Raw genomic sequence first — 25,972 nt, 5'->3', positions numbered from 1 at the left:
GAGGGCTCGTTGCTCCTGGGGCAGCTGTGCTGGCTCTACGGTGCTTACCAAAGTCAGTATGCCCTTGAAGTGAAGACTCCAAAGCTTCTGCTCCAACACTGTGGAGAACTGTACAGACACGACTTGTTGAGGCATGCCACAGGGGAGACCAAGTCCACGGGGTCCGCTGAGCGGCGGCGTCAGGGTGCTGGCTTCACCCCTAAGTTCAACAGTCAATGGAACAGAAAAGACGAAGGAACAACCACCCGGGTCCTGGGCTCCGCCTCAGCAACACGACCGTCATTCGCACAGACATACACAGGAAGCCAAAACCAGCTTTAACATTTGAAATAATAATAATAATAATAATAATAAAGGACAACAATCTGGTATTCTTAAGGCAAAACTCATAAAAAATCTCTTTAAATACACATTTTATTACATCCACAGGCGATAAAATCCCAGAGCTACTGTTAGGCATGTAAATACAGACCCTGTAAAAGAAAAGCAATGAAGTGCAATGTTAGTTCTTCTAGAAGTTACTTGAGGGCACATCTTTTTATTAAGCACACATACACAATCACTTAACCACCAAGAAAACCTAGTCTGCTCATGTAGTTCCTAAAATATGAAAACACCTCACACTCTGACATCTTTTTCACAGCACAAATGCATCCAATATACAAGAAAACTTTTCACTAAAGTTTAGAATCACAAAAAGTCTGTCACAAACTATATACTCCTGTGCCACACAGGGAGACGCACTTTCATATAAAGAACAAACGTCATTGAGCAACACGCCTCGGACCAGCTACCTCCACCCAAGCACTTCCCTTACTAAAAATACTCGATGAACCCACAGCGTCAAATCTGACTTGAAACAGTGGGGTTTTCTTTTCACACATGAATCTTCACTCTGCGCTTGGGTTCAAATACTGTAAAAAGCAAAAACAACTCCTTTACACAGAAGTGTCTCTGGGACTGTCACTGTGGCAGAGTGCGTAGAGCTGTTGCCTGTGACGCCAGCATCCCATATGGGCACTGGTTCCAATTCTGACTACTCCCTGCTAATGTGCCTGGGAAAGCATCAGAGACTGGTCCGAGTGCTTGGGGCCCTGCACCTATGTGAGACCCAAGCAGCCATCTATGGAGTGAGCCAGCACACAAAAGGCATCAGTCTCTGCCTCTAAAACAAACAAACAAACAAACAAAACCCTAATCTTTAACAAACACTGTCATCAATTGAAGCAGCAGTGCACAGCTCTAAAATCTTCCATCTTATTCACAAACTTTTCTGTCTTGATTTCAATAAAATCCCAGACAGCCATACCTTTTCACATTTAAGATTCCATTAACTAAACACATCATTGTTTTATTTACTACTAGGACTTACTATCAGGAAATAAAAAAATGCCAACTGACATAAGATTTACTCCATCTTCTGGAAATTCTAACAAGCCTTCCAATTTCAGAGCTGTTCAAGAATGAAAACGTTAGAGACCAGCAAAGGCAGTACTGTCGCTGAGTTACTACTGTACAGAGGATTTCTTTTCAAGTTGTTTCAAATACTTAGATAGAAAGCAGCTTACCTGCTAAATATTTAATAGTATCAAGCTTGTGCGCCTCGAGCATGGTTTTGAGGCCAGCAACTTCCGTTTCTATCTTCCTATCTGTCTGGGTGAGGGCCCGATCTTGCTGGGCATGCTTTCAAAACAAAGAGGTTCAGAGGGTTAGGGGCTTTAGTACTGTCTGCTCTGCCCTTGGCGCGAGTTCCTGCCTGGCTGGTGTGGGCTCAGGGGGCCCAGGCCACAGTGTGGTACTTGGGCCTTACCATCCAACAGGCTGCGATCGAGTGTGACCATCCATGTAAGACCACTCTTGGGGACTACACCCTCACAAAGAAAACCCCCTTGGTGCAAGGTGTACCAACAGACCCCAAAACTGCCAGGAAATGGATGGAGCCCTGCATAGTCACATAAAAGTCCAATGTGTTTATCCCAACACTGTCTCTAGTCACTTTCATCAACACTCTTCTTTCACAATTCACGTGTCTTATCCATATGAGGCTTGGTTACCTATAGCCAATCTGTATCCTTCCTCAACACAATCCAGTAATTTTTATATTATATTATATTATATTATATTATATTATATTATATTAATAAAATTAATCTCCAAAGGCAATGGGTTTGGTTGGTATTATCTTAAAGTGATTGTGCAACTGCATAAATGCATAAAACATCGGGAATGCTAAACTAAAAATCCTAGACTAATGTGGCATTTCCTACGGTTACCAATTTAGGAAAAAAAAAAAAAAATCAATGTCTGGAGGAGAGACAAGGTCTATTTTTCAGAGAAATAGTCCAGTACTATAGAATTCTCTCATGGTAGCACCTTCTAGGTTTCAGAGGTCCCAGGTAATGTGGTGTGGACAAACAATAATGCATAGTGTAAGTTAAAAATACATTACGGCTTCTCTACTTCCTACGATTCGCCAATCATGGAGATATAAGCTTTCATTAAGACAATCAGGCATTCCATTAAGCCCAAAAATTCCTGACACTCAACCTGTGGGTACACACCCAAGACACTGCTAGCACGACGACAATATGCTTGCACACCTGTGTTCACTGCAGCATTAATGGCACCTGAGCAAAGGTGGAAGACACCCAAGACTCCACTGACAGATGGCTAACACACACATGGTGAATACCATGACCCAGCCCTAAAAGGAAGACGTGCCTTCATGTGCAATTATGTGGGACATTATTCTAAGTGAAATAAGCTAGTCACAAAAAGAGATTCTGCATGACTCCATTTACGAGGTATCTGAACAGCCAGATTCATTAACGAAGTAGGGTGACAGTGCAATCAGGAGATGGGGAGGAGGCAATGAGCAGTTAACGCTGAAGGAATACAGAGTTCCCGTCTTAGAAAACAAGAATTCCATGACAGACAGTGATGATAGCCACATACAGTGTGAATGGACCTAATGTCACTGACTGGTACACTTCAAAGTAGTTAAGATGGCAACTTTTATGCTATACACACTTAAAACAATCCCATGACCCCAAAACCTGGATGTATCTTCCATGTATAAGATGAAGCAAAGATGAATAAAACGAAAACAGTTAAAGGTTTCATTTCTTACCAATTCCACTACTTCTGTCCTCAACTGCAGCAGCTTCCTTTCATTCAAGGCGTACTGAAACAAACACGTCACATGAGTCAGGTGCTGCTCCACAGCCCTCTCCTCTCCTTCTCTGACCGCTGCTCCTGGGGCGTCTTGAACATCACGCTTCATGGTGGCACTGTGGGGCAGCATGGTAAGCCACTGCTTGTGAGGCTGGCATCTCACACTAGTGCGCAGTCTGAGTCCTGGCTGTCCTGCTTCTGCTCCGACTTCCTGTTAATGCGCTTGGGAAGGCCCTGGATGATGGCCCATGTACTTGGGCCCCTGCCGCCCACATGGCAGATCCAGACGGAGTCCCTGCCTCCTGGAACAGTCTGTTCCAGCTCAAGCAGTTGAGGGCATTGGGAGTAAACCAGCAGATGTAAGATCTTTATCACTCTGTAACTGATTAACTGATTAAAAAACCCCCAATCAACAGTATATTTTCAGTACTTCTGAGAACACGTAACACCATAAAGTCACCTCTGGGATGCAGTGCCTGCCTGCCTGCCTTGTTCTTAGCACCTGTTGGCGTTTCCTGTTCTCACACATGGCTGTAACGCCTTCTGCCTCTCTGTTTTTCTCCTTTTGTCTCTTTCCTGGGATGCTCCTAGGCATCTCACTGCCACAGTGGCATTCCCTGGCATCACTGTGGATACTTTCAGCATTCCAAGAGTTGAAAACAGCGGAGAACGAATTCAAGTTAGGAGCTACCCATCATGACTACATGCAAAATACATCACTGCTTGAGGTTCAGACAGGAAAGACATAAAGCTGGAGAAAAAAAGAGTTGGGAGACAAAGACATTGTGTTGTGATTATGGAATACTATCAAAGTACATTTAGCTATCACTTTTTAAAGTAAACATAGTCAACTGTTCTTTTTAATTTTAAAAAATGGATTCATTTAGGGCCCGGCTCGGTGGCCTAGCAGCTAAAGTCCTCATCTTAAACGCGCCGGGATCCTATATGGGTACTGGTTCTAATCCTGGCAGCTCCACTCCCATCCAGCTCCCTGCTTGTGGCCTGGGAAAGCAGTCGAGGGCAGCCCAATGCCTTGGGACCCTGCACCTGCGTGGGAGACCTGGAGGAGGTTCCTGGCTCCTGGCTTTAGATCAGTGCAGCACCAGCCGTTGCGGTCACTTGGGGAGTGAACCATTGAATGGAAGCTCTTCCTCTCTGTCTCTCCTCCTCTTTGCATATCTTACTTTCCAATCAAAATAAATTAATCTTTTAAAAAAATGGATTCATTTAAGAGGCAGAGAGACACACACAGATTAGAGAATGAACAAGCATGTACTTGCTGATTCACTCCCCAAATGCCTGAAGAGCCTGGTGCTGGGCCAGGTCAATATCAGCAGCTGTGAACTCTAGCCACGTTTTCCACGTAGGAGGCAGAAATCCGGTCATCTGGGCCATCTCTGCTGCCTACCAGGGTCTGCCTAAGCAGGAAGCTGGCGTTAAAGAGTCAGAAATGAGACCTGAACTCGGGTGCTCCAAATGCCGATGGAGAAGTCTTATCTGCTAGGCCAAACACTTACCCCTACATGTAGGTCCGTATAATAAAAAGACTGCGGGACAGCTGCAATTCAGTTTCTAAAGGCACTGACTGGTTAACTTAAAATTAAAGCGATAGGTGATACCATGGCTTTGGCTATTAATGTTCATGAGAAGATTTAGTGCAGCTCTGCTGACACTAAGATCAAAATCAGAAGTGCCTCTTTAGTAGTGGGTGCCGAGATTTAATTGAGCAAATGACAATCTGTAATTTAAATGAACTTTAACACCTAACTTAACATTTTATAGAGGAGAAAGTTAAAAGTTAGAGTTCTGAACTATGTGACACTTCCTTTTAAATGTAGGAAAACAAACAAACAAACACAAACATTAAAACTCCAAACTGAAGACTCCAAGATCAGAGAGCAATGCCATTTAAAATGCCAGGGTTTCAGAACAAGTGTGTCATCCATCGGATCACCACCAGAGGGCAGGGTGGAACCAAGTCTCCTACACATCTCTCAGCTCCAACCTTCGCTGAATTCTCTACTAGAGAAAAGTCTAAATCCTGACGCTGCCATGATTTTTAAAAAAGATCCATTTATTTATTTTGAGAGTCAGGGTTGCACAGAAAGAAGAGACAATCAGAAAGATACTCCACCTTCTGTTTGACTCTACCCAGATGACTGCAACGGCACTGGCCGAAGCTAGGAGCTTCATCCTGGGTCACCCACAGAGGTGGCGGGGACCCAAACAGACCATCGTCTGTTGCTTTTTCCAGGCCACCAGCAGGGGCCTGGATCAGAAGTGAAGAAGCCACGACATGAACTGGCACCCACATAGGATGCCAGGTTCGCAGGTTGTGGCTTTATTGGCTCTGCCACAATTCCAGTCCTGTCGTATTTTTTAAAGTAACATCCACACGGCTCTCCATCTCCCTGTTCCCCCATCAGTTTGTATGTCGCATTGCTTTTGAAATTGGCAGTCAGGGCTGCAGCTGTGGCATAGCCTGCTAAGTCACTGCCTGCAGTGCTGGCATCCCATATGGGCACCAGTTCTCGTCTTGGCCACAACACTTCGGATCTAGCACCTAACATACCTGGGAGGCAACAGAGCAGGATGGGCCCCTAGATCCATGTGGGAGAACCGGATGAGGCTCCTGGCTCCTGACTTTGACCAGGATCAACCCTGGCTGTTGAGGCCACTTGCACAGTGAAACAGCAAATGGAAGACCTCTGTCTCTCCCTGTCTCTCTCTCTCTCTCTCTGTAACTCTGCCTTTCACATAATAAAAACAGATCTTTAAAACAACAAAAAAGAAACTGGCTGTTGAGATCACCACAGTTCATTTGTAACCTAATTTAAGACGATAACCTAATGAAGGGAATGAGACGGCCCAGTACCCCACCTGCATCAACATGAGGTAGACACAGCTGTGCCACATGCATGGCCCTGGGCTGCAGGGTGATCTGAGTTTAGGATTACAGTGCCAAGCAACTTCTCAGCCAGGTCGGGACATCCCAGGAGCTCACTGACACTCATCAACATTTGCCTCCTAGAGATGCCTCTTCTCAGCTAACCACAGGCGCACAATCATCTTCCCCATCAACTGAATCCAGAGTCTCTCCTGAAGAAAAAGGCAACCATGGGTTTGCTGCTCCTCTACCTCCCAGACACATGGCCGTGGTCATGAAATATCTTAGTGACGCTAAGCGATTGAGCTGTTCATGTTTGAAAAGCATTGCAATTCTATAAAGACGAGGAAGAGAGGTATAATAATTACACTGTATAACAAACAAAGCCCAATTCAATTCTTGAAATCTCAAGTTCCCGTGTGAGTCTCAACGTTAGCTTTATTTGTCATCACAGCCCATTTTGATGAGAAGCAGTCACGGTAAAGCGGAAGTGGAAGAACAGCAGGTGCACCCGAGATGCTCCGCGGGCCCCGGCTCTCCTCAGGCCAGGGATAAGAACGGCACCCTCTAGCCACAGCGCCAGTCTGAAGGAGTCTCGGCAAGACCCAGGCGTTTCCAGTGACCAACCACCACCTAAACCGCACACACACTCTTTAAAACATACGCCCTGCCACCAACAACAGAAAATATCTATCATCGAATGCCAATTATTCAAGTGTGAAATAATTACCCTAACTCCCCTTTTTTATTCACAGGCAAAATTTAGGCCAAGTGGAACTTTAAGTCAATATTAAATAGATTAACACTGAGTTTATTATTAATTATTATCAATAATGTTCACGTAATTTAGTGTGTCTGCAACAAAAAAGTTTTAAACTCAACTGGATCAAGATTTTAATTTTAATGTTACTTTGAGAGAGCCATAATTCAAAACATAAGTAACATTTTAAAATTGCCCAGCATAAGAAAGGCTATTTAACAGAGCTTGTGACTTGCATACCAACTTAGACCTAAATGAGTACCCCATCCTGAAAAGAAATGATCTGTTTTTAGTAAAGGAACATACCAATTCTTTCACTCTGCTCTTTTCTAGATTGAAGTCTAATTTGGTATCTGTTCGGACTTTGAGCACTTCATCCTAGTAGGAGGGTAAACAATAAAGAGAGATCCAAAGTAAGAAATACAAGCCTTTTGGGGGCCGCACCTGCTGCCTGTATCCCTAGGGAGACAACCAATGCCAGGGCTCAGCCAGCAGCTTCCAAAGACAGCCAGGACCTGGCGATGTTCGGGGCTCTGGCTGAGTCCAACCTGGAGTCAGTCCAGTCTCAGGGTCCCCAACCCCCAGTTCCATGCACATAACTCCTTCTAGAGTAGGTTATCATCGCTTTCAACCTCAGCACCCAACCCCAATAGAACCTCCACTGTGACATGTATGAATAAACATTCCTCAGACAACTATGCAAAGATGGATTCCAAGAAGCAAAAATACTAATGGTTTAAATTAAGTCTTCTCCATGACATTCACCAAAGCCTCTTCCTTTTGAACATCTATGTCCTAACTAAAATAGCAGCTGATACACTTAAGAGCCACATATAATTCTCCAAGAAGTTTCAGTTAAAACAATCTAAAGGTTTCACCTGAGTATTTTAGAAAAATTGACTGACAACCACTGGGAACATTTAGAAATTTAGAAATTTTCTAAATGAATTTATAGACAGCAATAATTTATTCATTGGTTGTGTTCTTAGATAAATTTTCCAATGTGTACTACAGAGGCATATTACACAAACATTTCACGAAAAATTCTATTTTTAAAACACAATGTATTTTGGGGAGTGGGGAAAGCAAAGGAACAAATAAACTATATTTTTAACATTACATTTAGTAGTAAGTGTATTACAAGTAAGAATTACAAACAAGCTGACAAACGGGAAACTCTTACCGCCACTTGCTGTTTTAACTGATGTAGTTCCAGCTTTATTTTCTAAAAGCACATTGAAAAGAGACAAATCAAGAATATGTTCAGAACAGTTAGAAGAGACATGCAGACTTGTTAACCATCATACTGTGTGTGTGACGAATGTGGGCAACCCTGCGTTTGTACCTTAGTTCTCCCTCCCTCAACACAAACTTTTTTTTTTATTAATTATTTTGCATTATGTGACAGTTTCATAGGCTCTGGGAATCCCCCCCACCCCTCCCCCTCCCCTCCCCCCTGGTGGATTCCTCCACCTTGATGCAGTATTATAGTTCAAATTCAATCAAGATTCTTTCCTTGCAAACGTATACCAAGCATAGAGTCCAGCTACTTATTGTCCAGACGGGTTGAACAGTTTCTCCTCAACACAAACTTAACTATCTTCAGAAAACACAACACTAACTCAACAGGGACACTAGCACGCATGTGTATGTCCTGAAGCCAGTTTTAACACATAAAACTACATAACATTATCAACACTTGCTTGTAATATACACATTGGCCTTCAGTAACTCTGCCTTCCTAAATCCTTCAATGTTTCTTTTAACTAATTTTTTTCCCCCATATACAGGTGACCTTAAGGACAATTTTGAGAAGTGCAAACTTTGCCTTTTTTTTTATGAGGCTAAAATCAACAGACAACATACGGCCCTTGCTTATGGGAGTTTAAACAGGACTGAAAACACAAAGAAGGTGCAGAGGCAGCATTTAAATGCCGACCCACCTACCAAAGACATCCATCCAGGCGCTTCCTGTAGCAGCACTTCATCCTAATAATTCCAAACTGGAAACGATTCCAAAACACGTCACACTAGGATGATGTGGCACATTCAGTACCACCACAGGTAATGCAAAAGATACCCTCTACGATTTCATCCACTGGCAGCTCTACCCCGAGGCACGCCTCGTCAACAGTGGCATCCTCCTGCGCAGGAGCAGCGGCCAGAGGGCCTTGAGGACTGCAGGGGAACCGGTGATGCTCCAGTCTCCATCCCACTGGTCCTGCACTCTTGGTGCCAATCCACCTGGATGTCCTTCTGCAGGTTTATTATGTCACAATGTCATATCTGGTAAGTGTGAGTAGTGGCTCTGTAATTTTACCTCATTTTCCGCTCGTAGGGCCGAAAATTCACTCTTTTCCAAAATAATCATATCCTTTTTCACAGCGGCAATCTTAGACATGATTTGCTGAAGAGTGATCTCCTATGAAAAAGAAAACAGGGAATGTGGCCTAGCCTAGGAAATCCACCTGCTAACATCTTCATGAGAAACATGAGGCTGTGGGACTGACTGGCTCTGGCCACGCCCCCACTGACCCAGGCACGCCTACTCACAGCACTCAGTTTTCACGCACAGTAAGCTTGATTCAAGCATGACAGTTCTGCAACAGCTGTCTAAACATGAACACAAATTTCTCATGCCATCTTCACCTTGTGCCCCTCAGTAGGGATAAAGTGACTATATGTTTCTTCAAATGAGTATTAGCTCCCACATCACATTACTGCAGATAATCTCCCATTTTGGATTCCAGCTTTGCTAGCCCAGGCCCGCAGAGCTGACCTGCTGCACCTTGGTGACCATATCTTTGTAGATGATGTCCATGTTGGTCTCCATGATCTTGACCAATGCCGACACAATCATTTCCGCTTGTTGAGTAGTAAACCCTAGGCAAGCAATAAACAAGACCGCCATCGTCAGAACTGCAGCAGTTGTCAGAAAACCAATGAACAAACCCCACAGCACACTTACGCATTCATGGCAATGTGTGAATTCTGAAGAGGGAAAAGCAGAGTGCCTGCACTCACAGGCTGGATGCGGCTGCTTCCTCCCAGGAAAGGCGGTGCTTAGGGTGGCTCACTCTAACACCTCCCCCTAGTCGTCAAAAACCATGCTTTCAAAGAATGCTTAATGACTAAGGGAATGCCTACGACACAATGTCAATTGAGAAAAGGCAAGACTCAAAATTAATGCAAGTATTGTGTCTGTGATCTAAAAACGCAAGTGAATTTTATTTTCTTTATATTCATGTCTTACCTACATTTTCTACAGGCGCTAAAATTTCCTTAAAATATGTTTTAAAAATTGGGCCCAGCGTGATAGCCAAGTGGCTAAATCCTTGCCTTGTATACACCAAGATTCCATATGGCCACCAGTTCGTGTTCTGGCTGCCCCACTTCCCTTCTAGCCCTCTGCTTGTGGCCTGGGAAAGCAGTCAAGGACGGCCCAAAGCCTTGGGATTCCCAACCCATGTGGGAGACATAGAAGAAGCTCCTGGTTCCTGACTTTCGATCTGCTTAGCTCTGGTCATTAAAGCTATTTGGGAAGTGAACCTGAGGACAGAAAATATTTGTCTTTTGTTCTTTCTATAATCTGCCTCTCCAATAAATAAATTTAAAAAAAATATATATATATTATGGTTTGGCCTTGGGGTTGGGGCAAAAGCAGGTCCCTGCAGTGTGGGGGCTGTGGGGGGTGCCCCAGCCAGTCCAGACCCAATGTTTGCGACCAAGGCCAAAGCCACTGTCGAAAGGCAGTGACCGAGTCCTAAGCTTTCTCCAGGCCTGAGAGCTCTCTTCCCTCAGGGTAGGTACACCATGAGGGAAACTGGGGAGCTGGATTAAGGCCCTGGCTCCGCCCTGCCACTAACATTTCCAGGCAGGAGTTTGGGAGGGGTTTTGCCTTGGGTTTGGAGCAAAAGCAGCTCCCTGCAGTGTGGCGGTTGTGGGAGGGTGCCCCAGCCAGTCCAGACCCAATGCTGGAGACTAAGGCCAAAGTCAATTCTGACAGAGGGTGACCAAGTCCTAGGCTTTGGACGGCCAGTGCACCAATTAGTTCCAGGCTGTCTACTAGCTGCCTGGTCACAAACTCTGGGGTTTTAGGATATGAAATTGTTGCTTACGGACACCCATTGATAAGGCCAATGTGAGTGTAGGTGAAGGATGAATTCTGGGTGATTCCCAGCAACGGGGTCACAGAACATTCTGGAAAGCATGGGGACTGAGACCTGGTGGTTTGGAGGGGAGAGTTCATAAGATCTATTTGGGCCAGATTGATTCACCAGCCCACATGGGAATCCTGAAATGGGCTGTTAGCATAGAGCATCACTGACTGCCACACACCAGTCCACACGAAAGCTATGGCTGGGGGCCTGTCTGGCAGGGCTAAGTACCAGTATCTGCCTGAGTGGTAGAACAAGGGAAAGGTCACCTTTGGCAGGGTCAAGACACTAACCAGCATGAGAGAGAATTCGGACTGGGGGTAGACTTTGTGGGGGAAGTGTGGGCCCAACCCTGCGGAAATACCAGTCCTGCAGGTTAGCTTGTGAGCCGCGGTGCTGATGGGCTGAGCTAGGTGTGACCATGGCATCTACCATCACTTACGGGTAAAAGAACCAACAACAGTTTGGGCAGGTCAAGGCAGCAGAACACAAAGGTGTATCCTAAAATAGGATGTGGGGTGGGCCGGGATGCAACTGGAAGGGGGCGAACAGGGCAGGGCCGAGCAAACTCAAGTCACAAGGAAGAACAGAATTCAGGATGGAGCACATGTCATGCTGAAGTAGGCAATTACACCGACTGGTCTGCATGAGCCAGGGATACTAGGCCACAGCATCAAAGGCAAAGGCTGAGACAGGTGAGGGGCTATGCCAAGCTGGGTCAGAGCAACCACTGGCATGTGCAATGTAGGGCTGGGAATAGGCTCAGTTGGGGAGCTGTGAGAGTACACCCTTGCTGGGTGGGGGTTCCCATGGGAGAGCGCAGGGGCTGCATTCTGGTCTGGATATGGCTGCAATCTCCACTGGCACAAGTGTGGACTGAGACTGGGTGCACTGAGCCGGGCTAGACACCAGCACCATCTGGTGCTCGGGAGAACCTGGGTAGATGTAGGCTAGGCTAGGCTAGGTCTCTGCCCCTACTGAGCCATGTGTGAGCAGTGTCTGGGTATGGACCAGCCTTGGCTGAGTGAAACATCCAACATCAAGAACAGGAATGGTTTGAAGACCAGCAAGGAGGGATAGCCGATGGAACCAACCAGTATGTGCAAGACCTGGCATAAAGAGATTTTCTGAAGGAGGAATTTGGGCAACTCCTCTGTCGGGACATAGTTCTTGCAGGCAAGTACAAGAACCACGACAGGGAGCAACCCAGGCCAGGCCAGAGAAAGATACCCACTGCCATACATTTGGCATAGGTTGGGGACAGAACAGGCTGAACCAGTTCACATCACCCGCTGGCGAATGCAAGCACCAGAATAGAGTGTGGGTTGGGCCAGGTTTGGTCGTGACACAAACCAGTGCACATTATGGAATGACACGGTGGGGTGAGCCGTACCAGATGTGGTTGCAGTGCCCAAACAGCACACGTGAGAACCAGGGAGAGAGGGGGCAAAGCTGGAACGTGGGCTCCCCTGCTGGACAACCACTCCCACTGGAGAGGGTGAGTTGGGATGGGGGCAGACCAGACCAGGCAGGGCTACAACACCTGTGGGCCTCATGTGAGCCAGATCAGGGAAACCCAGGTTGGGCTGACTAGTCTGATTGGTGCAAGCAAAAATTAGAGTGGGTGAGGGTTGGTTGGGCTTTACCGTAGGATTAGCTACAGGGGCTGGCATTGGGGGCTAAATCTCTCAAATTAAACTCCAGTACCACCTGGAGAGTGCATAATCTGGGAGTGAGAGTGGCCTAGAAGGGAGATAGTGGACACCTCCATCTTGGGTTCCCACTCCCACTGGAGAACACGAAAACCAGGATAGGGGCAGGGGTGGCTAGACAGAAAGGCACTCGCTAGTATGTGTGTGGGCTGGATAGTAGGGTTGGTTGGGTTGAACTAGGCTTCAATGCCCACTGACATGTACAAGAGCTAAATGGGATGTGGGACAGACTGAACAAGTTTGTGGTATATACAGCATGCATGGGAACCAGGGCTGGCGGCAGAACTGGTGGGGGTTATGGGGAGTCGCCCCAATTAGGCTGCAGCTCCCACTGGTTTGTGTGAGGGCCAAGAATGAAGTGGGCAGGATCAGGCTGGACTGCAACACCTATTGGTTTGCATGGAAGACAGGGCTGGAAACAGAATTGACCCAGTAGTTACAACTACCAGCATGTGCATAAGCTGATTTGGGTGACAGACTGTGCCAGACCTTGTACTGGCAAGGACACACAAGAATGTCTGGGATCAGCTCAGATGAAGTTTCTTTGGAGATCCCTCCAACTGAACTGCTGATCTCAGAACCCCAACCATGAAAATACTATGTCAGCCAGTGGATTCTGAATATATTTCATCGTGCTTGGAACAGCGAGATTGGTAGCAATTCAGAACTGTTGGACTATCAAAACTGCTTGAGCAGGACCCTCGGAGCATGCCCCACATCGGGGACCTGGGATGGGTGGGAGGCTGGGTGGGGCTTCTCTCTTTGTTTCTCCCCTGACCCCAGATACAGGGGGAAAAAATGATGATTAAAAAAAGTGCTATTAGAAGTAATATACTTAAATAGGAGACCTTAATTATTTCACACACAGCATAAATTAATAAAATAATTTACTATGTGAATAGTAACCTAACTGCTAGTTCACTTAATAGTACGAGACAGTTCTTCCATTTTTTTTCTTTCACAATACTCTTCATTCTTTAGTTTGAAGGACCCCAAATTAGGGAAATAAACAAATTAGTTGATTAAAAAAAATCATTTATTTATTTTTATTGAAAAAGCAGCTTTACAGAGAGAGAGACACAGATCTGAGCCAGAGTTCACCTGAGCACCGTCGTTTTTTCCCATTAACTTTACACTTGATCTTAGCGAGATGGCCAAGAACTGGTATTTTAAAAATTAACTTTAGACAGTAATTTATATTTCACATTAGAAATCATAATGAAATTCTTATAACTTAATCCCAGGAAAGCAAGACTTTCCATTAAATGCTTCCACCTGTAAGAACTTCTACCTGTAAGGTCAGTGTGGCAGCACAGTGCGTTTAACTTCTGCCTGTGGTGCTGGCAACCTATGTCCCAGTTCTTGGCTGCTTGAGCCTGGCCCTGCTCGGCCACTGAAGTCAGCTGGGGAGCGAACCGGCAGAAGGAAGATTTCTATCTGTTTCTTTCTGTTACTCTGCCTTTCTAATAAACCCATGTTAAAAAAAAGAATTTTGAAAGACTGTTCATTCTTACAGAGTTGTTACTAAAAGAAGCTATAATTTGGATGAGATTAAACATGTGATTAGAACAAGAAGCAAAGACAACAAAAACCAAAGACATTTAACAAGCCAATGGTCCTCCAAAGACCTACTTGAATTGTATTTAAAACCCACTATCTTGTTTCGAAGATTTACTTATTTATTTGAAAGGTAGAGTTATAAAGACAAAGGAGAGACAGAAAGATGGATCTTCCATTTCCTGGTTCACTCCACAAGTGGCCACAATAGCCAGGAGCTTCATCCGGGTCATCTCCTGCTGCCTGTCCAAGTGCATTAGCTTGGAGCAGCTTGGAAGTGGAGCAGCAGGGACTTGAATCAGTGTTCACAGGAGATGCTGGAGTTACAGGCAGTGGCTTAACCTACTATGCCACAATGCTGCTCATAAAATATGCTAATTTTTCAGTGTAAACACCCAAAACTTACCCAGCACATCAGCCTTGCTGATAATCACTTCTGGGGTACTAAGGTTCTGAGGATTTCATTGTTGGTATTCTTTTCTGTTTTCCCAACTTTTAAATATGAACATGTTTTGCAAATTCAAAAACATCACTATTAGGGTTCATGGTTAAACATAATTGGACTTGGCACTCATGAGGAAGGAACAGAGAGAAAACTTGCATGATGACAACAAAACAAACTCTAAAGCCATACAGTTTTTATGACCAACTGTGGGAGAAGACAGGAATTTAACAAGGGAGATATTAAACCAGGTGACGTGCTGAGTTACAGGACACATGTGAATTTCTTGCAGAGATGAAAGAATACAACAGAGAGAGAGAGAGAGAGAGAGAGAGAGAGAGAGAGAGAGAAGTGCCTAAGGGCAGAAGCTTGAGTTACCAGGAGACACAGCTCTGAACACCAACAGGGAAGTGTTCAGGGAGGTCTTTGTGGCCTCTTCCTAAGCTGGCGATTCATCTGTGCACGGTGGGGTCCTCACACTGCTGGTCTCGAAAGATGCAAATGCGTGCAAAGTCAAGATGTGACGCCGAGGACTGCAGCTGCCAGGTTAGGCTGCTGCCTGCTGTTCCACAGCACCAATACCCTGGCACCACCTGTAGTTCCAACCTCTTCAATTTGGACCGACACAATCCTTGTCATTGAGGCCATTGGGAGAGTGAACCAGCCAATAAAAGCCTGATTGTTCTTTCTCCAGCCTTCCCTGTAACTTTGCCTTTTAAATAGATCGATCAATAAATAGATATATACTTCCTAAATAAAACAAAAACATTTGAAATTTAGAAAAGTACAAGACTTGTGCTTGTTAAGGTAACTTTGCTTTCTCACTTTCCATCAACTCTTTCAAATATGACTTTTATACAACATGTGACTTTTTTTTTCTTTGCAAAGTATACCCAAGGATGGTATTTAATACCCAGGGAATCTTTGCAATTCCTATCACACTTATGCCACAGATGACCAAGTGGAATCTGAGACTGAGTATTTTCTAAGCTCATACAACTAGAAACCTGAACTCAAGAGCTTCTGCCTGCCCCTGCCAGCAGGAAAGAATTCACTGTGACCTGGACTTGGGCATCTGAATCCTACAGAGTGCAATTTCCCTGAGAGGAACATGCGCAGCTGGATAAGAAATTACAAAATAAAAACAAGGACACATATTTGAAAACGTATGTCAGCTTACAGAAAATGACAATAGGGGTAGTTATTTGAACCTGATTATCCATGACAATGTCAACCTTTCTCTTAGTGCAATTCTATAAATATCACATATGCTAGAATAATCTTTTACATAGTAACTAGACAGCAGGAAGTAAGAATATTAGCCTGAATACTAACATGAACAAAAAGAACTTCATACAGGGTGGGTGTCTGACCTAGTCATTAATTAGGGCACCAGGTAGAGGGCCAGCATGGTGGTGTAGCAGGCAAATCCTCTGTCTGCTAGCACCAAATTCCATATGACCAACAGCTCGTATGCCGGCTGCTTCACTTCCCATCCAGCTCTCTGTTTATGGTCTGCGAAAGCAGTGCAGACTGGACCAAGTCCTTGGGCCCGGGCACTCACATGGGTGAGTGAGAAGAAGCACCTGGCTCCTGGCTTTGGATTGGCTCAGCTCTGGCTGTGGTGGCCACTTAGGGAGTGAACCAGCAGACGGAAGACCTCTCTCTCTGTAAAATGTGCCTTTCCAATAAAAACAAATAAATATTAAAACAAAACAAAACAAAAGACAGCAGATAGGATACCTGCATCTTACAGGAAGTGTCTGGGTTCAATCCCTGGCTCCAGCTCCTGACTCCAGCCTCCTGTAAATGCAGAGCCTGGGGGGCAGCACTGACAGCTCAAACAAGAGGGTTCGTTCCTGCTACTCATGGCAGAGATCTGGACTGAGTTCCAAGATACCAGCTTCAGTCTGCCAGCTTTGGCTGCTGAAGGCATTTGGAGGGTGAACCAGACGACAGGAGCGTGCTGTGTTGTTCCCTCTCAAAACCAAACCAAACCAAACCAAAACAAAACCTATCCGTGGCAGTGTCGTAGCACAGAAAGCTAAGCTACGCTGTCTGGCATCCCATATGGCCTCTGTTTTGAGTCCTCGGCTGGTTTGCTCTACTTTTGATCTAGCTCCCTGCTAATGCACCTGACAGCGCAGTGGAGGACAGCCAAGTCCTTGGGCCCCTGCCCCCATGTGAGAGCCAGGAAATACAAAATTACCTCTTCTCTTCTGTTGAGAAGTAGACTCAGATCATTTAATTCTTAGCATTTCATTATACCTGGCCCTGGTTTGGCCCAGCCCTGGCAGAAGCAGCCTTCGGGGGAGTGAATTAGTAGATGAAAGACGCCTATCTCTGTCTCTGTCCCTTGTTCCCCTCACCCCACCCTTCCTGTAACTGTCTATTTTAAAGAAGATTTACTTATTTCAAAGGCAAAGTTACAGAGAGTGGGAGAGATCTTCCATTCACTGATTTCCTCCCTAAACGGCCACAACGCCTATGACTGGGTCAGACTAAAGCCAGGAGCCAATATGGGTGCAGGGGCCCAAGAACTCGGACCATCTTCCACCATTTTCCAAGGCACATTAGCAGGGAGCTCCACTGGGTTCAAACCAGCTTCCATATGGGTTGCTAGTGCTGCAAACAGCTGCTTAACTTGCTGCACCACAGTGCCTATCCTGATGTGATTTTCAAATCAACACATCTTAAAAAAAAACAAACAAACACAACCAAACAAACTAAAAACCAAGCAAACAACAACATACATGTTCAGTTGGAATTAAAAAAAAACTGCTACTCAGTAATATTTTAATTTCATAAAATTTTTGAGAAGTACATAGTAACACTGTATTGCCATGCTGGTGTTGTAAAAACACACTTTACTTGGATCAAGACAAAAACATGTTAGAAATAGGTGCATTGTATCGATGAAGCAAAGGTGTCCTTAAACGAAAAAAAATGAGAACTTAAAACAGACTGACCAAAAGATTACGTCTGGGGTTAAAAGTCCAAGAGAAGTGCGAGAAATTCAAGGACACCAGAAGAGAAAAGTTAACTGTTAGCAAGTTTTCTCAAGGCGCTCAGTGGCTGACAGGATTACCCTTTTCTTCGAACAGGCACACCAAGGCATGGGTGTCAAAGAAGAGCTTCCTGTTTCCCGAAGAGGTGAAACCGCTCCGTTTGTGCTCCAGCTGCAGGTGGCCAGCAGACAGGCTTAGCTCTAGGATGGGAAGGAAAGTAAGCTCAGAGCCGACTTAATGGGAACAAAGGCCCACGACCCAGACCACGACAAAACAGGACACACTCCAGAAGCCTGTCTGGTTGCCCTAACAACTTCATCCCATGACATTCCCACAGTTCAACTGTTTTCAGTATACTTAAGAGTGGTGGAACATCCCTGTGATCGTTTGTGGAACATTCCTCATCACCCCAAGGAAACTCTACACCACTTAGTCATCACCCTCCAACTCTCCCAGGCCTTCTGCGCCCCTCGTCCCCACCCTAGACAAGCACCCGTCTAGTTTCAAATTTCCTAACACTGTGATCATGTCATGTGTGGTCTTTCCCAACTGGCTTCTTTGACTTAGTACTAAGTTGACTTAGCACGGAATGTTCAAGTGTCATCCAAGCTGCAGCCCACGCCAAGACTGCTTCTTTGCATTTCTAAATAATCTTCCATTGAGGGATTATTCCAAATGTTGTCTAGCCGTTAGTTTCTACTTCTCGGCTACTATGAGCAGTGCTGTGAATGTTGTCTTCAATTCTCGAGTACACACTTGGGAGTGGGATTGCTGGATCACGTGCTAACGGTTTCACAACTGCCACACTGTTTTCCATTCTGCATTCCAACTCCTAGTGAAGGAGGTTCCAGTTTCTACACACCATGACTAACACCTGCTACTTGTCTTTAAGACTATAATCATCCTGGTTGGTGTTGGATGGTACCTCTTTGTGGTTTTGATTTGCATTTTTCTGATGGCTCATGATTTGAGTATTTTTTTTTTTCATGTGCTTACAAGTAATGGCTGTGTATCTGGAGAATTTATCTTATCAGGTCCTTTGCTCATTAAAAAAAAAAATTAACTGAATGGTAGAGTTACAGGAAGAGAAAGACACAGAGGAGACAGAGAGATCTTCCATCATCTGGTTCACTCTCCAAAAGAACGGAACGTCCAGGCCAAAGCCAGGAGCTGCCTCTGAGTCTCCATGTGGGTGCTGGAGCCCAGACATTTGCACCGTTTTCCAGTGCTTTCCCAGGCGCATTAGTAGGGACCTGGATTGGAAGCAGAGCTGCCAGGACTTGAATTGGTCCCCATATGGGACTGGCTTCGTAGTCAGAGGCTCAAGTGGCTATGCCACATTGCTGCCTTTGCCCATTTTCAATTTGGTGATTTGTCTGTCAGTGAGCTATCTTAAATACATTCCATATGCAAGTTCCCTATCAGATAATGACCTGCAAATATTTTCTCCCCTTCTGTGAGCACATCACTAACTGAGTGTCCTCTGAAGTGTGAAATTTTAATTTTGATGAAGCCCAATTTTATTTTTTTTCTTTTGTTGGCCTGTGTTTTTCGGTGTCATATGCAAAAAACCACTGGCTAAACCAAGAACAGGAAGATTTACATCTACAGTTCCTTCTAAGAGTGTCTGTTCTCAGTTTTCCATCTTTGATTCATTCTGCGTAGGAGTGGGAGGGTCCAGCTTCATATTCTACAGCGTAGATGCCCAGTTGTCTGTCCCACTACCAGGTTCTCCACTTAATTGTCACCCTTGCTAGAATTCAAATGCCTGAAGGTGTGAAGTCTTACCTCAGGGCTCTGTTCTAGTCCATTCATCTGTGCATCTGTCTTTATGCCCAGGCCACACCTGATTACTTCTGGTTATTGTTACAAGTTCTGACACCAGAAGTCAGTTTTGAATTGGGTTCTTGTACAAAACGAGTTATTCTGAGTTTCTTGCAATTTCTAGATTTCTGGAAAGTTACTCCAGTTCTGCAAAGAAGCCACTTGCGATGTTGAGGCCTCTGTGAAATCGGAATTCTTGGTCAGTTTCCCATTGCTGTAATAACCTATCTGAAGCTGGAGTAACCTTATAATGAAAACAAAGTTTATTTGGCTCACAGTTCTACATTCAAGGGCATGCTGTTGGCTTCTGTCTGGTATCACCATGGTGGGGGTGCTGGGAAGAGACCCCACAGTGAGACAGGCACCCAGAGGCAAGAGTAAGGGGAGCCGGGATTCCTCCTCTAGCAATAACCCTCTCCCAAGAGCCAACCAACAGACTCATCACAGATCCTGCCTTAATCCCTCTTACAGCAGCACCTGCAACGACTAAGGATTGCCTACTAAGCTTTAAAACACACTACCTGTCAACGTTTTCAGAATGAGGATCAAACTCCCTACACATCTATCTATGTGGGACAAACCATGTCCAAATCTTGGTACACCTGCATGTCGGTGTGGGGGATGTTTCCCTTTTCACAAAACCAACTATTCAGATCAACGAACATGGGCCCTGTTCCCATTTATTTATACTTTCAATAACGCTTTGAGCTTTGAGAATCATCAGAGAATACTAATAGTTCTTGCCAATGCAAAGGTCTTTTATTTTACTTTTTTGCTTAGCTGCCCTAGATAGAAATTCCAGGGCAATGCTCCACAGTACAGAGAGAGCAAGTATTTTTTTCTTGTTCCTAATTTTAGGGGGAAAGCATTTCGTCCTGCTTCATGAAGCAGGTTACTGATTATGGGGTTTTCAAAGATTCTGTTTATCAGATTAAGTTCCCTTCTGTTCCTAGTTTACTGTGGATTTTTGCTTTTTGAATCATGAAAGGGCACTGAACTGACAAATGCTTTTTCTGTGCCTACTGGGTTTTATTGTGGCTTTAATCCTTTATTAATACACTGAACTACATCATTTGTTTTTACACGTCACGTGAAACCTGTCTTTCCTGGGATAAATCTCATTTTGTCATGGAACATAATACCACTCATCTGTTACTGCATTTGGTTTGCTCCTATTTTATTGAGAGTTTTTGCAACTATATTCATAAATGTTGCCTTTTCTGCAGTCTTCTGTGATGTCTTTGTAAACGCCTCTTATTAGCAAGACATTCCAAAAACCTTTACAATCTATCTTCTATGAATTTGCATGCATTTTTCAAATCCAACACATTTCATAAACATCTTGTTTCCAGGGGGAAGCCATATTGCATACTATGATTATCTCATGCCATTTGGACTTCTCAAAGTACTAAAACAGGATTTCTGAGAAGCTAGTATAACACCTGGGTTGGGTTGCCAATTTCTAACTTTGCTAAGGAAGGATAGTTTAAATGTACTAACTCCTTACTATTACTATTAGCATGAAAAAGACACTTTGATGCCAAAAGAGGAAGACAGTCTAAATTAAAACAGCCTTGGGGGCCAGCTTTGTGGTATGGCTGGTATAGCCACCACCTACAGGGCAACCCACATGGGTGCAAGTTCATCATATTCCAGCCGCTCCACTTCTAAACCAGCTGCCTCTTAATCCACCTGGGAAGGCTTGCAAGATGGCCCAAATACTTGGACCCCTGTCACCCACTCTGGAGACCCAGACAGTTTCTGCCACCTGGTTTTGGACTGGCCACCTGCTAGCTGTTTCAGCTTACTTGGGAGAGTGAACCATCTGGCTTTCAAATAAATATCTTAAAAAAAAAAAAAAGACTCTTCATGTAACTTAGTCACTTTGGCTACACTAAAATTTTACTACACACTTTCAGTATTTATTTATTTTTATTGGAAAGTCAGATATACAGAAAGGAAAAGAGACAGGGAGGAAGATGTTCTGTCCGATGATTCACTCCCCAAGGGGCCACAACAGCTGGTGCTGCGCCGATCCAAAGCCAGGAGCCAGGAGCCTCCTCCAGGTGTTCCACGGCTTGGGGCCATCCTCTTCTGCTTTTGCAGGCCACAAGCAGGAAGCTGGATGGGAAGTGGGACCACCTGGACACGAATCGGTGTCCATATGGGATCGTGGCACATATAAGGCAAAGACTTTAACCACCAGGCTACCACGCTGGGCCCTCACACTTAAATAAAAGATTTATTATTTATTTATTTATTTGAAAGGCAGAGTCACAGAGAGATGGGAAAAGAGATTGAGATTGTCCACCCATGGTTCACTTCCCAAACAGCTATGATGGCAGGGGCTGGGTCAGGCCAAAGCCAGGAGATTGAAGCAGGTCTCCCAGAAGCAGAGCAGCAGGACTTGAACTCGTGCCCGTCTGTGATTTTGGTGTTGTAGGTGGAGGTTTAACGTGCTACACCACAGTGCTAGCCTTGTTCTTCCTTTTTCTAATCCGCCACAGCCTGACACCAGGCTGAAGCCAGGTGGTGTGGAAGAGTGACAGGAGAGAGGAAAGTCATCTCCCGAATCGCAGACACTTCAGCCAGCCAACTACTCCTTCACTTAATCCTTCACTTCTTAACGCGCCACAAAGCGAGCCACAAGTCAGACATGTGACCCAGAATGCTTCTCTGCAGCCTATAGCAACAATCTGGGAAGGGCAGAAGAGTTGCAGCCACGGTCACGGTAAGGCAAGCGAAAGATGCAAATCACAGGTGTTTGAGTCAGGCACTGTGTGTAGACTGGCAAAATATAAAATGCAATGATGCAGGTGCACGTGTGTATGAGGGTAAGATGACTCGGGACTGTACGACGAGGGCTTGGCCCCACACAGAGAGTGCTTCCAAACGCAGCCCGCCCTTGCCCCTTCAGCACCTTCCAGCACACAAGCTCTTCCGCTTCCTGTCCTGAACAGCCTGTCCCTTCCCACAGTTATGTTTAAGCATCCTTTCATACCCCTCTTCATGACGTACTCCGTTGTTCTCCCTGCCGTCTCTGCCCGGGCTTGTGCACGGCTCAGTGCAGGCAGGCAGCTCGAGCCCAGCGCTGACTTCTCACTGCGCTGTTTCTGTATTGGTCTCACTCGTCAATCCAAGCTGCCCAAGAGCAGTCTTACTCAGTTTTGATCCTTAGCTTCTGGCAGGCAGCCCAGGACACGGCTGGCCGGGAATCACCCCCTGCACACGCAGTGGAACCGTAATCACTTCCAAGCCCTGCACTATGAGCCTCTCTAAACAAAGAGATCTGAGATCAGGTGCTTTGTCTCTCCACCTCAGGTCTTTCCTGCTCACACAGCTGAGCTCTCACAGGTAGAACCTCCTTTCCCATTATTTACCTCCAGTTCTGAGACCAAAACAGGCCTCCATGGAGACATACCCAGACCAGTGTGTATTCAACAGCTCTAACCTGAAAAACGGCAGGTGTGCAAATGAATGAATGGAAGCTCACCCCAAGAGGCCCTCTGAGGCCACCGTACCCATCTCAGAACTCTGTAGGATGGTCCCAGTGCTCAGAAAGCTTGGAAAAAAATCCGAGTCTAGAAGTTTAGAAAAGGGTTATTCCTCCCCAATTCCCTGTTTCTAATAACAGAATAATTACTGAGGTGACTTAAAACATTCAACACTCTCCTCACCTCACCCTTACCTCCACACTGTATGAACCCAAACAAGCATGCCACTACTTTTAAGCAGGAGCTAGTGGTAGTTTTTTTCCCCTTTTCTAAAAAAAACGCAACTGGAACCAGAAATAGCAATGTTATTGCAAAGAACTCCTGAGAGAGGAGAAAGGCTGCTCTCAGGACTCCGACTCCAGCTGAGGCAAGGCTGACAAAGGACACCCAAGGACAGACACAGCCATGTCCCCAATTCCTACTGGGACAAGGAAGCAAGTAACCTGAGCTCTGTCCAAGTGCAGGAAGTCGCTCACCTTTCTGGGAACCTTCAGCTTATCAAAAGGATAGAGAGAAAGAGGTTCCAAGTTGGCCTTACACACAGGAGGAAGTGACGCACACATCTCTACCTCTTCCGGGTCTCCCACATGGGTGCAGAGCCCCAAGGCTTTGGACCATCCTCGACTGCTTTCCCAGGCCACAAGCAGGGAGCTGGATGGGAAGTGAAGCAGCTGGAACACAAACTGGTATCCATATGGATATCCATGCAAGGCAAGGACTTAGCCGCTAGGCCACTGCGCCAGGCCCTGTAGATGTAATTTTAAGTCCTGCTCGTGGTTGTCTTGGCAGGGCTCGCCTTTCTGCATCCCTGTGAGCAAATGCACAGGAACAGAAGTACTCATTTCTGGTGCGTCACGGCATTTGTGCTCAATTCCTTCACCGTGCCTTGGTCACTGGACAGTACGACACCTTCCCGGTAGGTTAGCAAATCCATGACAACCAAAAGTGTCCCATTATCTTTGAGTTACCATAGGGAAACTTATCAACAGAAGTCAGTTTCTGTCAAAACAAAACAAAACAAATCCACAACACAAGGCCAAACACAACAATGATGACAACTCCTCAGGGCTCTGGGCCAGCCGTGGGCAGCTCACATCCCCACCCTGTGTCCACAGGCTCCTTTCCTTAATGTTTTGTTAACCAAATTCTCCAGTCAGCGACACTGCAAAGTTTCACCTGCAACCCAACACTGACTGGGTATTTCTGCTGAGAAAAATATGGGGGAAAAAAAATCGTGGTTACCAGCGGCTGTTAACAGACACGCAGACTACCCAGGGTTGATGCCATCTGATAAGCTGCCAAGGACCTGAAATGAGGTCTGCGTGATTTTCAATTCTTATCCCACCAACCCAAGCCTATCTTTTAATTCCATTTCCCACAACTTTTTGAGGCCTTTTCATGTTTATCAACAATCTGCTAGCAGCTGTGTACAAACTCATCTCTTTCAAGCATTTGATCAAATGTGACCTACTCAATAAAACCAGTTATGTTCATCCTAAAATTTCCAACTGGAGGCTCACTCTACTTCTCAATCTTTAGCTCCCTACATTTTCCTACAGCATTTACAAATTATCTTCATGTAAGACTACATATGCATATGTAAAATGTACATATGCATGCACAAATTACACACCCACAAGGGTAATTAAAAAGGCAGAGGGACCACCAAGCCTTTGAGGGAGCAGTTAAGAAATTGCCTATTCCCACACATTCCAGCACCTGGCTCCCAGCTGCTAAGGGCTCCACTAGTCAGGTCCCACGTGCCAGCCACGTGCGAGATCTGGCCTGAGCTCACAGCTCTTGTTTCAACCTGGCATAGCTCCCACTGGGCCCAGAGGGCCCAGTTGATGGGGCGTTCTGCCTCTCAAATAACACACGCATTTCAAAGTTCACGGAAAAACACAAAGGCAAAGCTTGGTTGCAAAGTTTGAAACCCATATGTTTTTCTCATAATTCGTATTTTCCATGAGCCTTCCGAAGCCCTCGCAAATGCACGTAGCTGAAACTTTTTAAAACTCAGATCAGCTTAGCTGTCGCTTCCTCCTTTCTATGAATTTTCTGAAGTGCGGTGGGACATTGCAAGCATCTGCTCTGCTAGAACAAAGCTCCATGGGGCAAAGGTTTCGCCTAAAATGTCCTGCGTGCCGGCACAAGCTGCAGGCCAGGCTCCAATGGCTGAACGCACCGCCGGGAGTTTGAATTGGGAGACTGAAACCCCGGTTCCATCTTCCTGCAGCTCGGGCACACCCTCCGACACTCCCTCCGCCGAGCCCGCCCTGACGGCACACCCGCAGCAGGGGCGCGGGGAGGAAGCCCCGGGTGGGCGTGCACACTCGCCATCCGCGCACTCCCCGTCACTCGGCCCCTCCGCGCCGTCCACGCCCAGGCGTCCGCGAGGCCCACAGGGCGGGCCGGACCTTCGCCCCACGCGCGGAAGGACGCCGCCGACCCGGGCTGACCCAGGCTGACCCGGCCGCTGGGCCTTCCCGACGGTGGACCCTGCCCCGCGCCTGCCCGCCGTCCCCGGGTCCTCACCTCTCCTGGACCAAGCGAGGCCGGCCACCGGGCCGGGGCTCAGGTGGAGGGCGCCGCCCCGCACCGCGCGCGGGCGCTCCCGGTCGGCCGGCGGCCAGCGAGGGGCAGCGGCGGCGGCCAGGCGAGGGGACGGCACGAGCAGCAGCAGGAGCAGCGGGGAGGCTGGGGACGCGGCCCCGCGGGGTCGCAGCGCCCCCAGGCCGCCGAGGAGCCGGGGCAGGCAGCGGCGCGGCCCCGCGGCCCCGCGGCCCCCCGCGCCTCCACCGCGGCCAGCGGGCAGCCAGAGCAGCAGCCGCCGGCGGCCGGGCGGGCGTCTGGCTCTGCCGCCCGCCAGCGAGTCGCACTCCATCCCCGCGCCGGTCACCGGCCCCGGCGCGCGCTCAGGCCGCCCGCGCGCGCGACCCCGGGCCCGAGTCGGACTA

The 25,972-nt window shown here is 46.4% G+C and overlaps 1 protein-coding gene across 2 annotated transcripts; it reads right to left on the bottom strand.

The window, feature by feature from the left end:
• Nucleotides 1-396: 396 nt before the first annotated feature.
• On the bottom strand, nt 397-25,972 carry MCUR1 (mitochondrial calcium uniporter regulator 1). Of its 2 annotated transcripts, XM_058667887.1 has the most exons (9): nt 25,551-25,970; nt 17,778-17,897; nt 9,601-9,704; nt 9,142-9,243; nt 8,005-8,046; nt 7,128-7,199; nt 3,131-3,184; nt 1,569-1,683; nt 397-473 (listed from the first exon to the last, which is right to left on the bottom strand). In XM_058667887.1, exons 1-9 carry the CDS (start codon nt 25,897-25,899, stop codon nt 418-420), a joined length of 1,014 nt encoding a protein of 337 aa, XP_058523870.1. In that variant the 5' UTR covers nt 25,900-25,970; the 3' UTR covers nt 397-417. The 2 variants fall into 2 exon arrangements, with proteins under 2 accessions (XP_058523870.1, XP_058523874.1); XM_058667891.1 differs by lacking the exon at nt 3,131-3,184 and having other exon boundaries at nt 25,551-25,972.

This window comes from Ochotona princeps, chromosome 1 (genome assembly GCF_030435755.1).
Source record: "Ochotona princeps isolate mOchPri1 chromosome 1, mOchPri1.hap1, whole genome shotgun sequence".
NCBI lineage: Eukaryota > Metazoa > Chordata > Mammalia > Lagomorpha > Ochotonidae > Ochotona > Ochotona princeps.
This window is presented reverse-complemented; position numbering and strand designations above follow the sequence as displayed.

Excerpts from the sequence above, each read along its gene's own strand:
- MCUR1 (XM_058667887.1), bottom strand. The coding sequence starts at position 25,899 with ATGGAGTGCGACTCGCTGGCGGGCGGCAGAGCCAGACGCCCGCCCGGC. Across the intron at positions 17,898-25,550 it reads CCTCGCTTGGTCCAGGAGAG|AGCTAAGCCTGTCTGCTGGC; the intron begins GTGAGGACCCGG and ends TTCCCATCCTAG. Across the intron at positions 7,200-8,004 it reads AGTTAAAACAGCAAGTGGCG|GATGAAGTGCTCAAAGTCCG; the intron begins GTAAGAGTTTCC and ends CCCTCCTACTAG.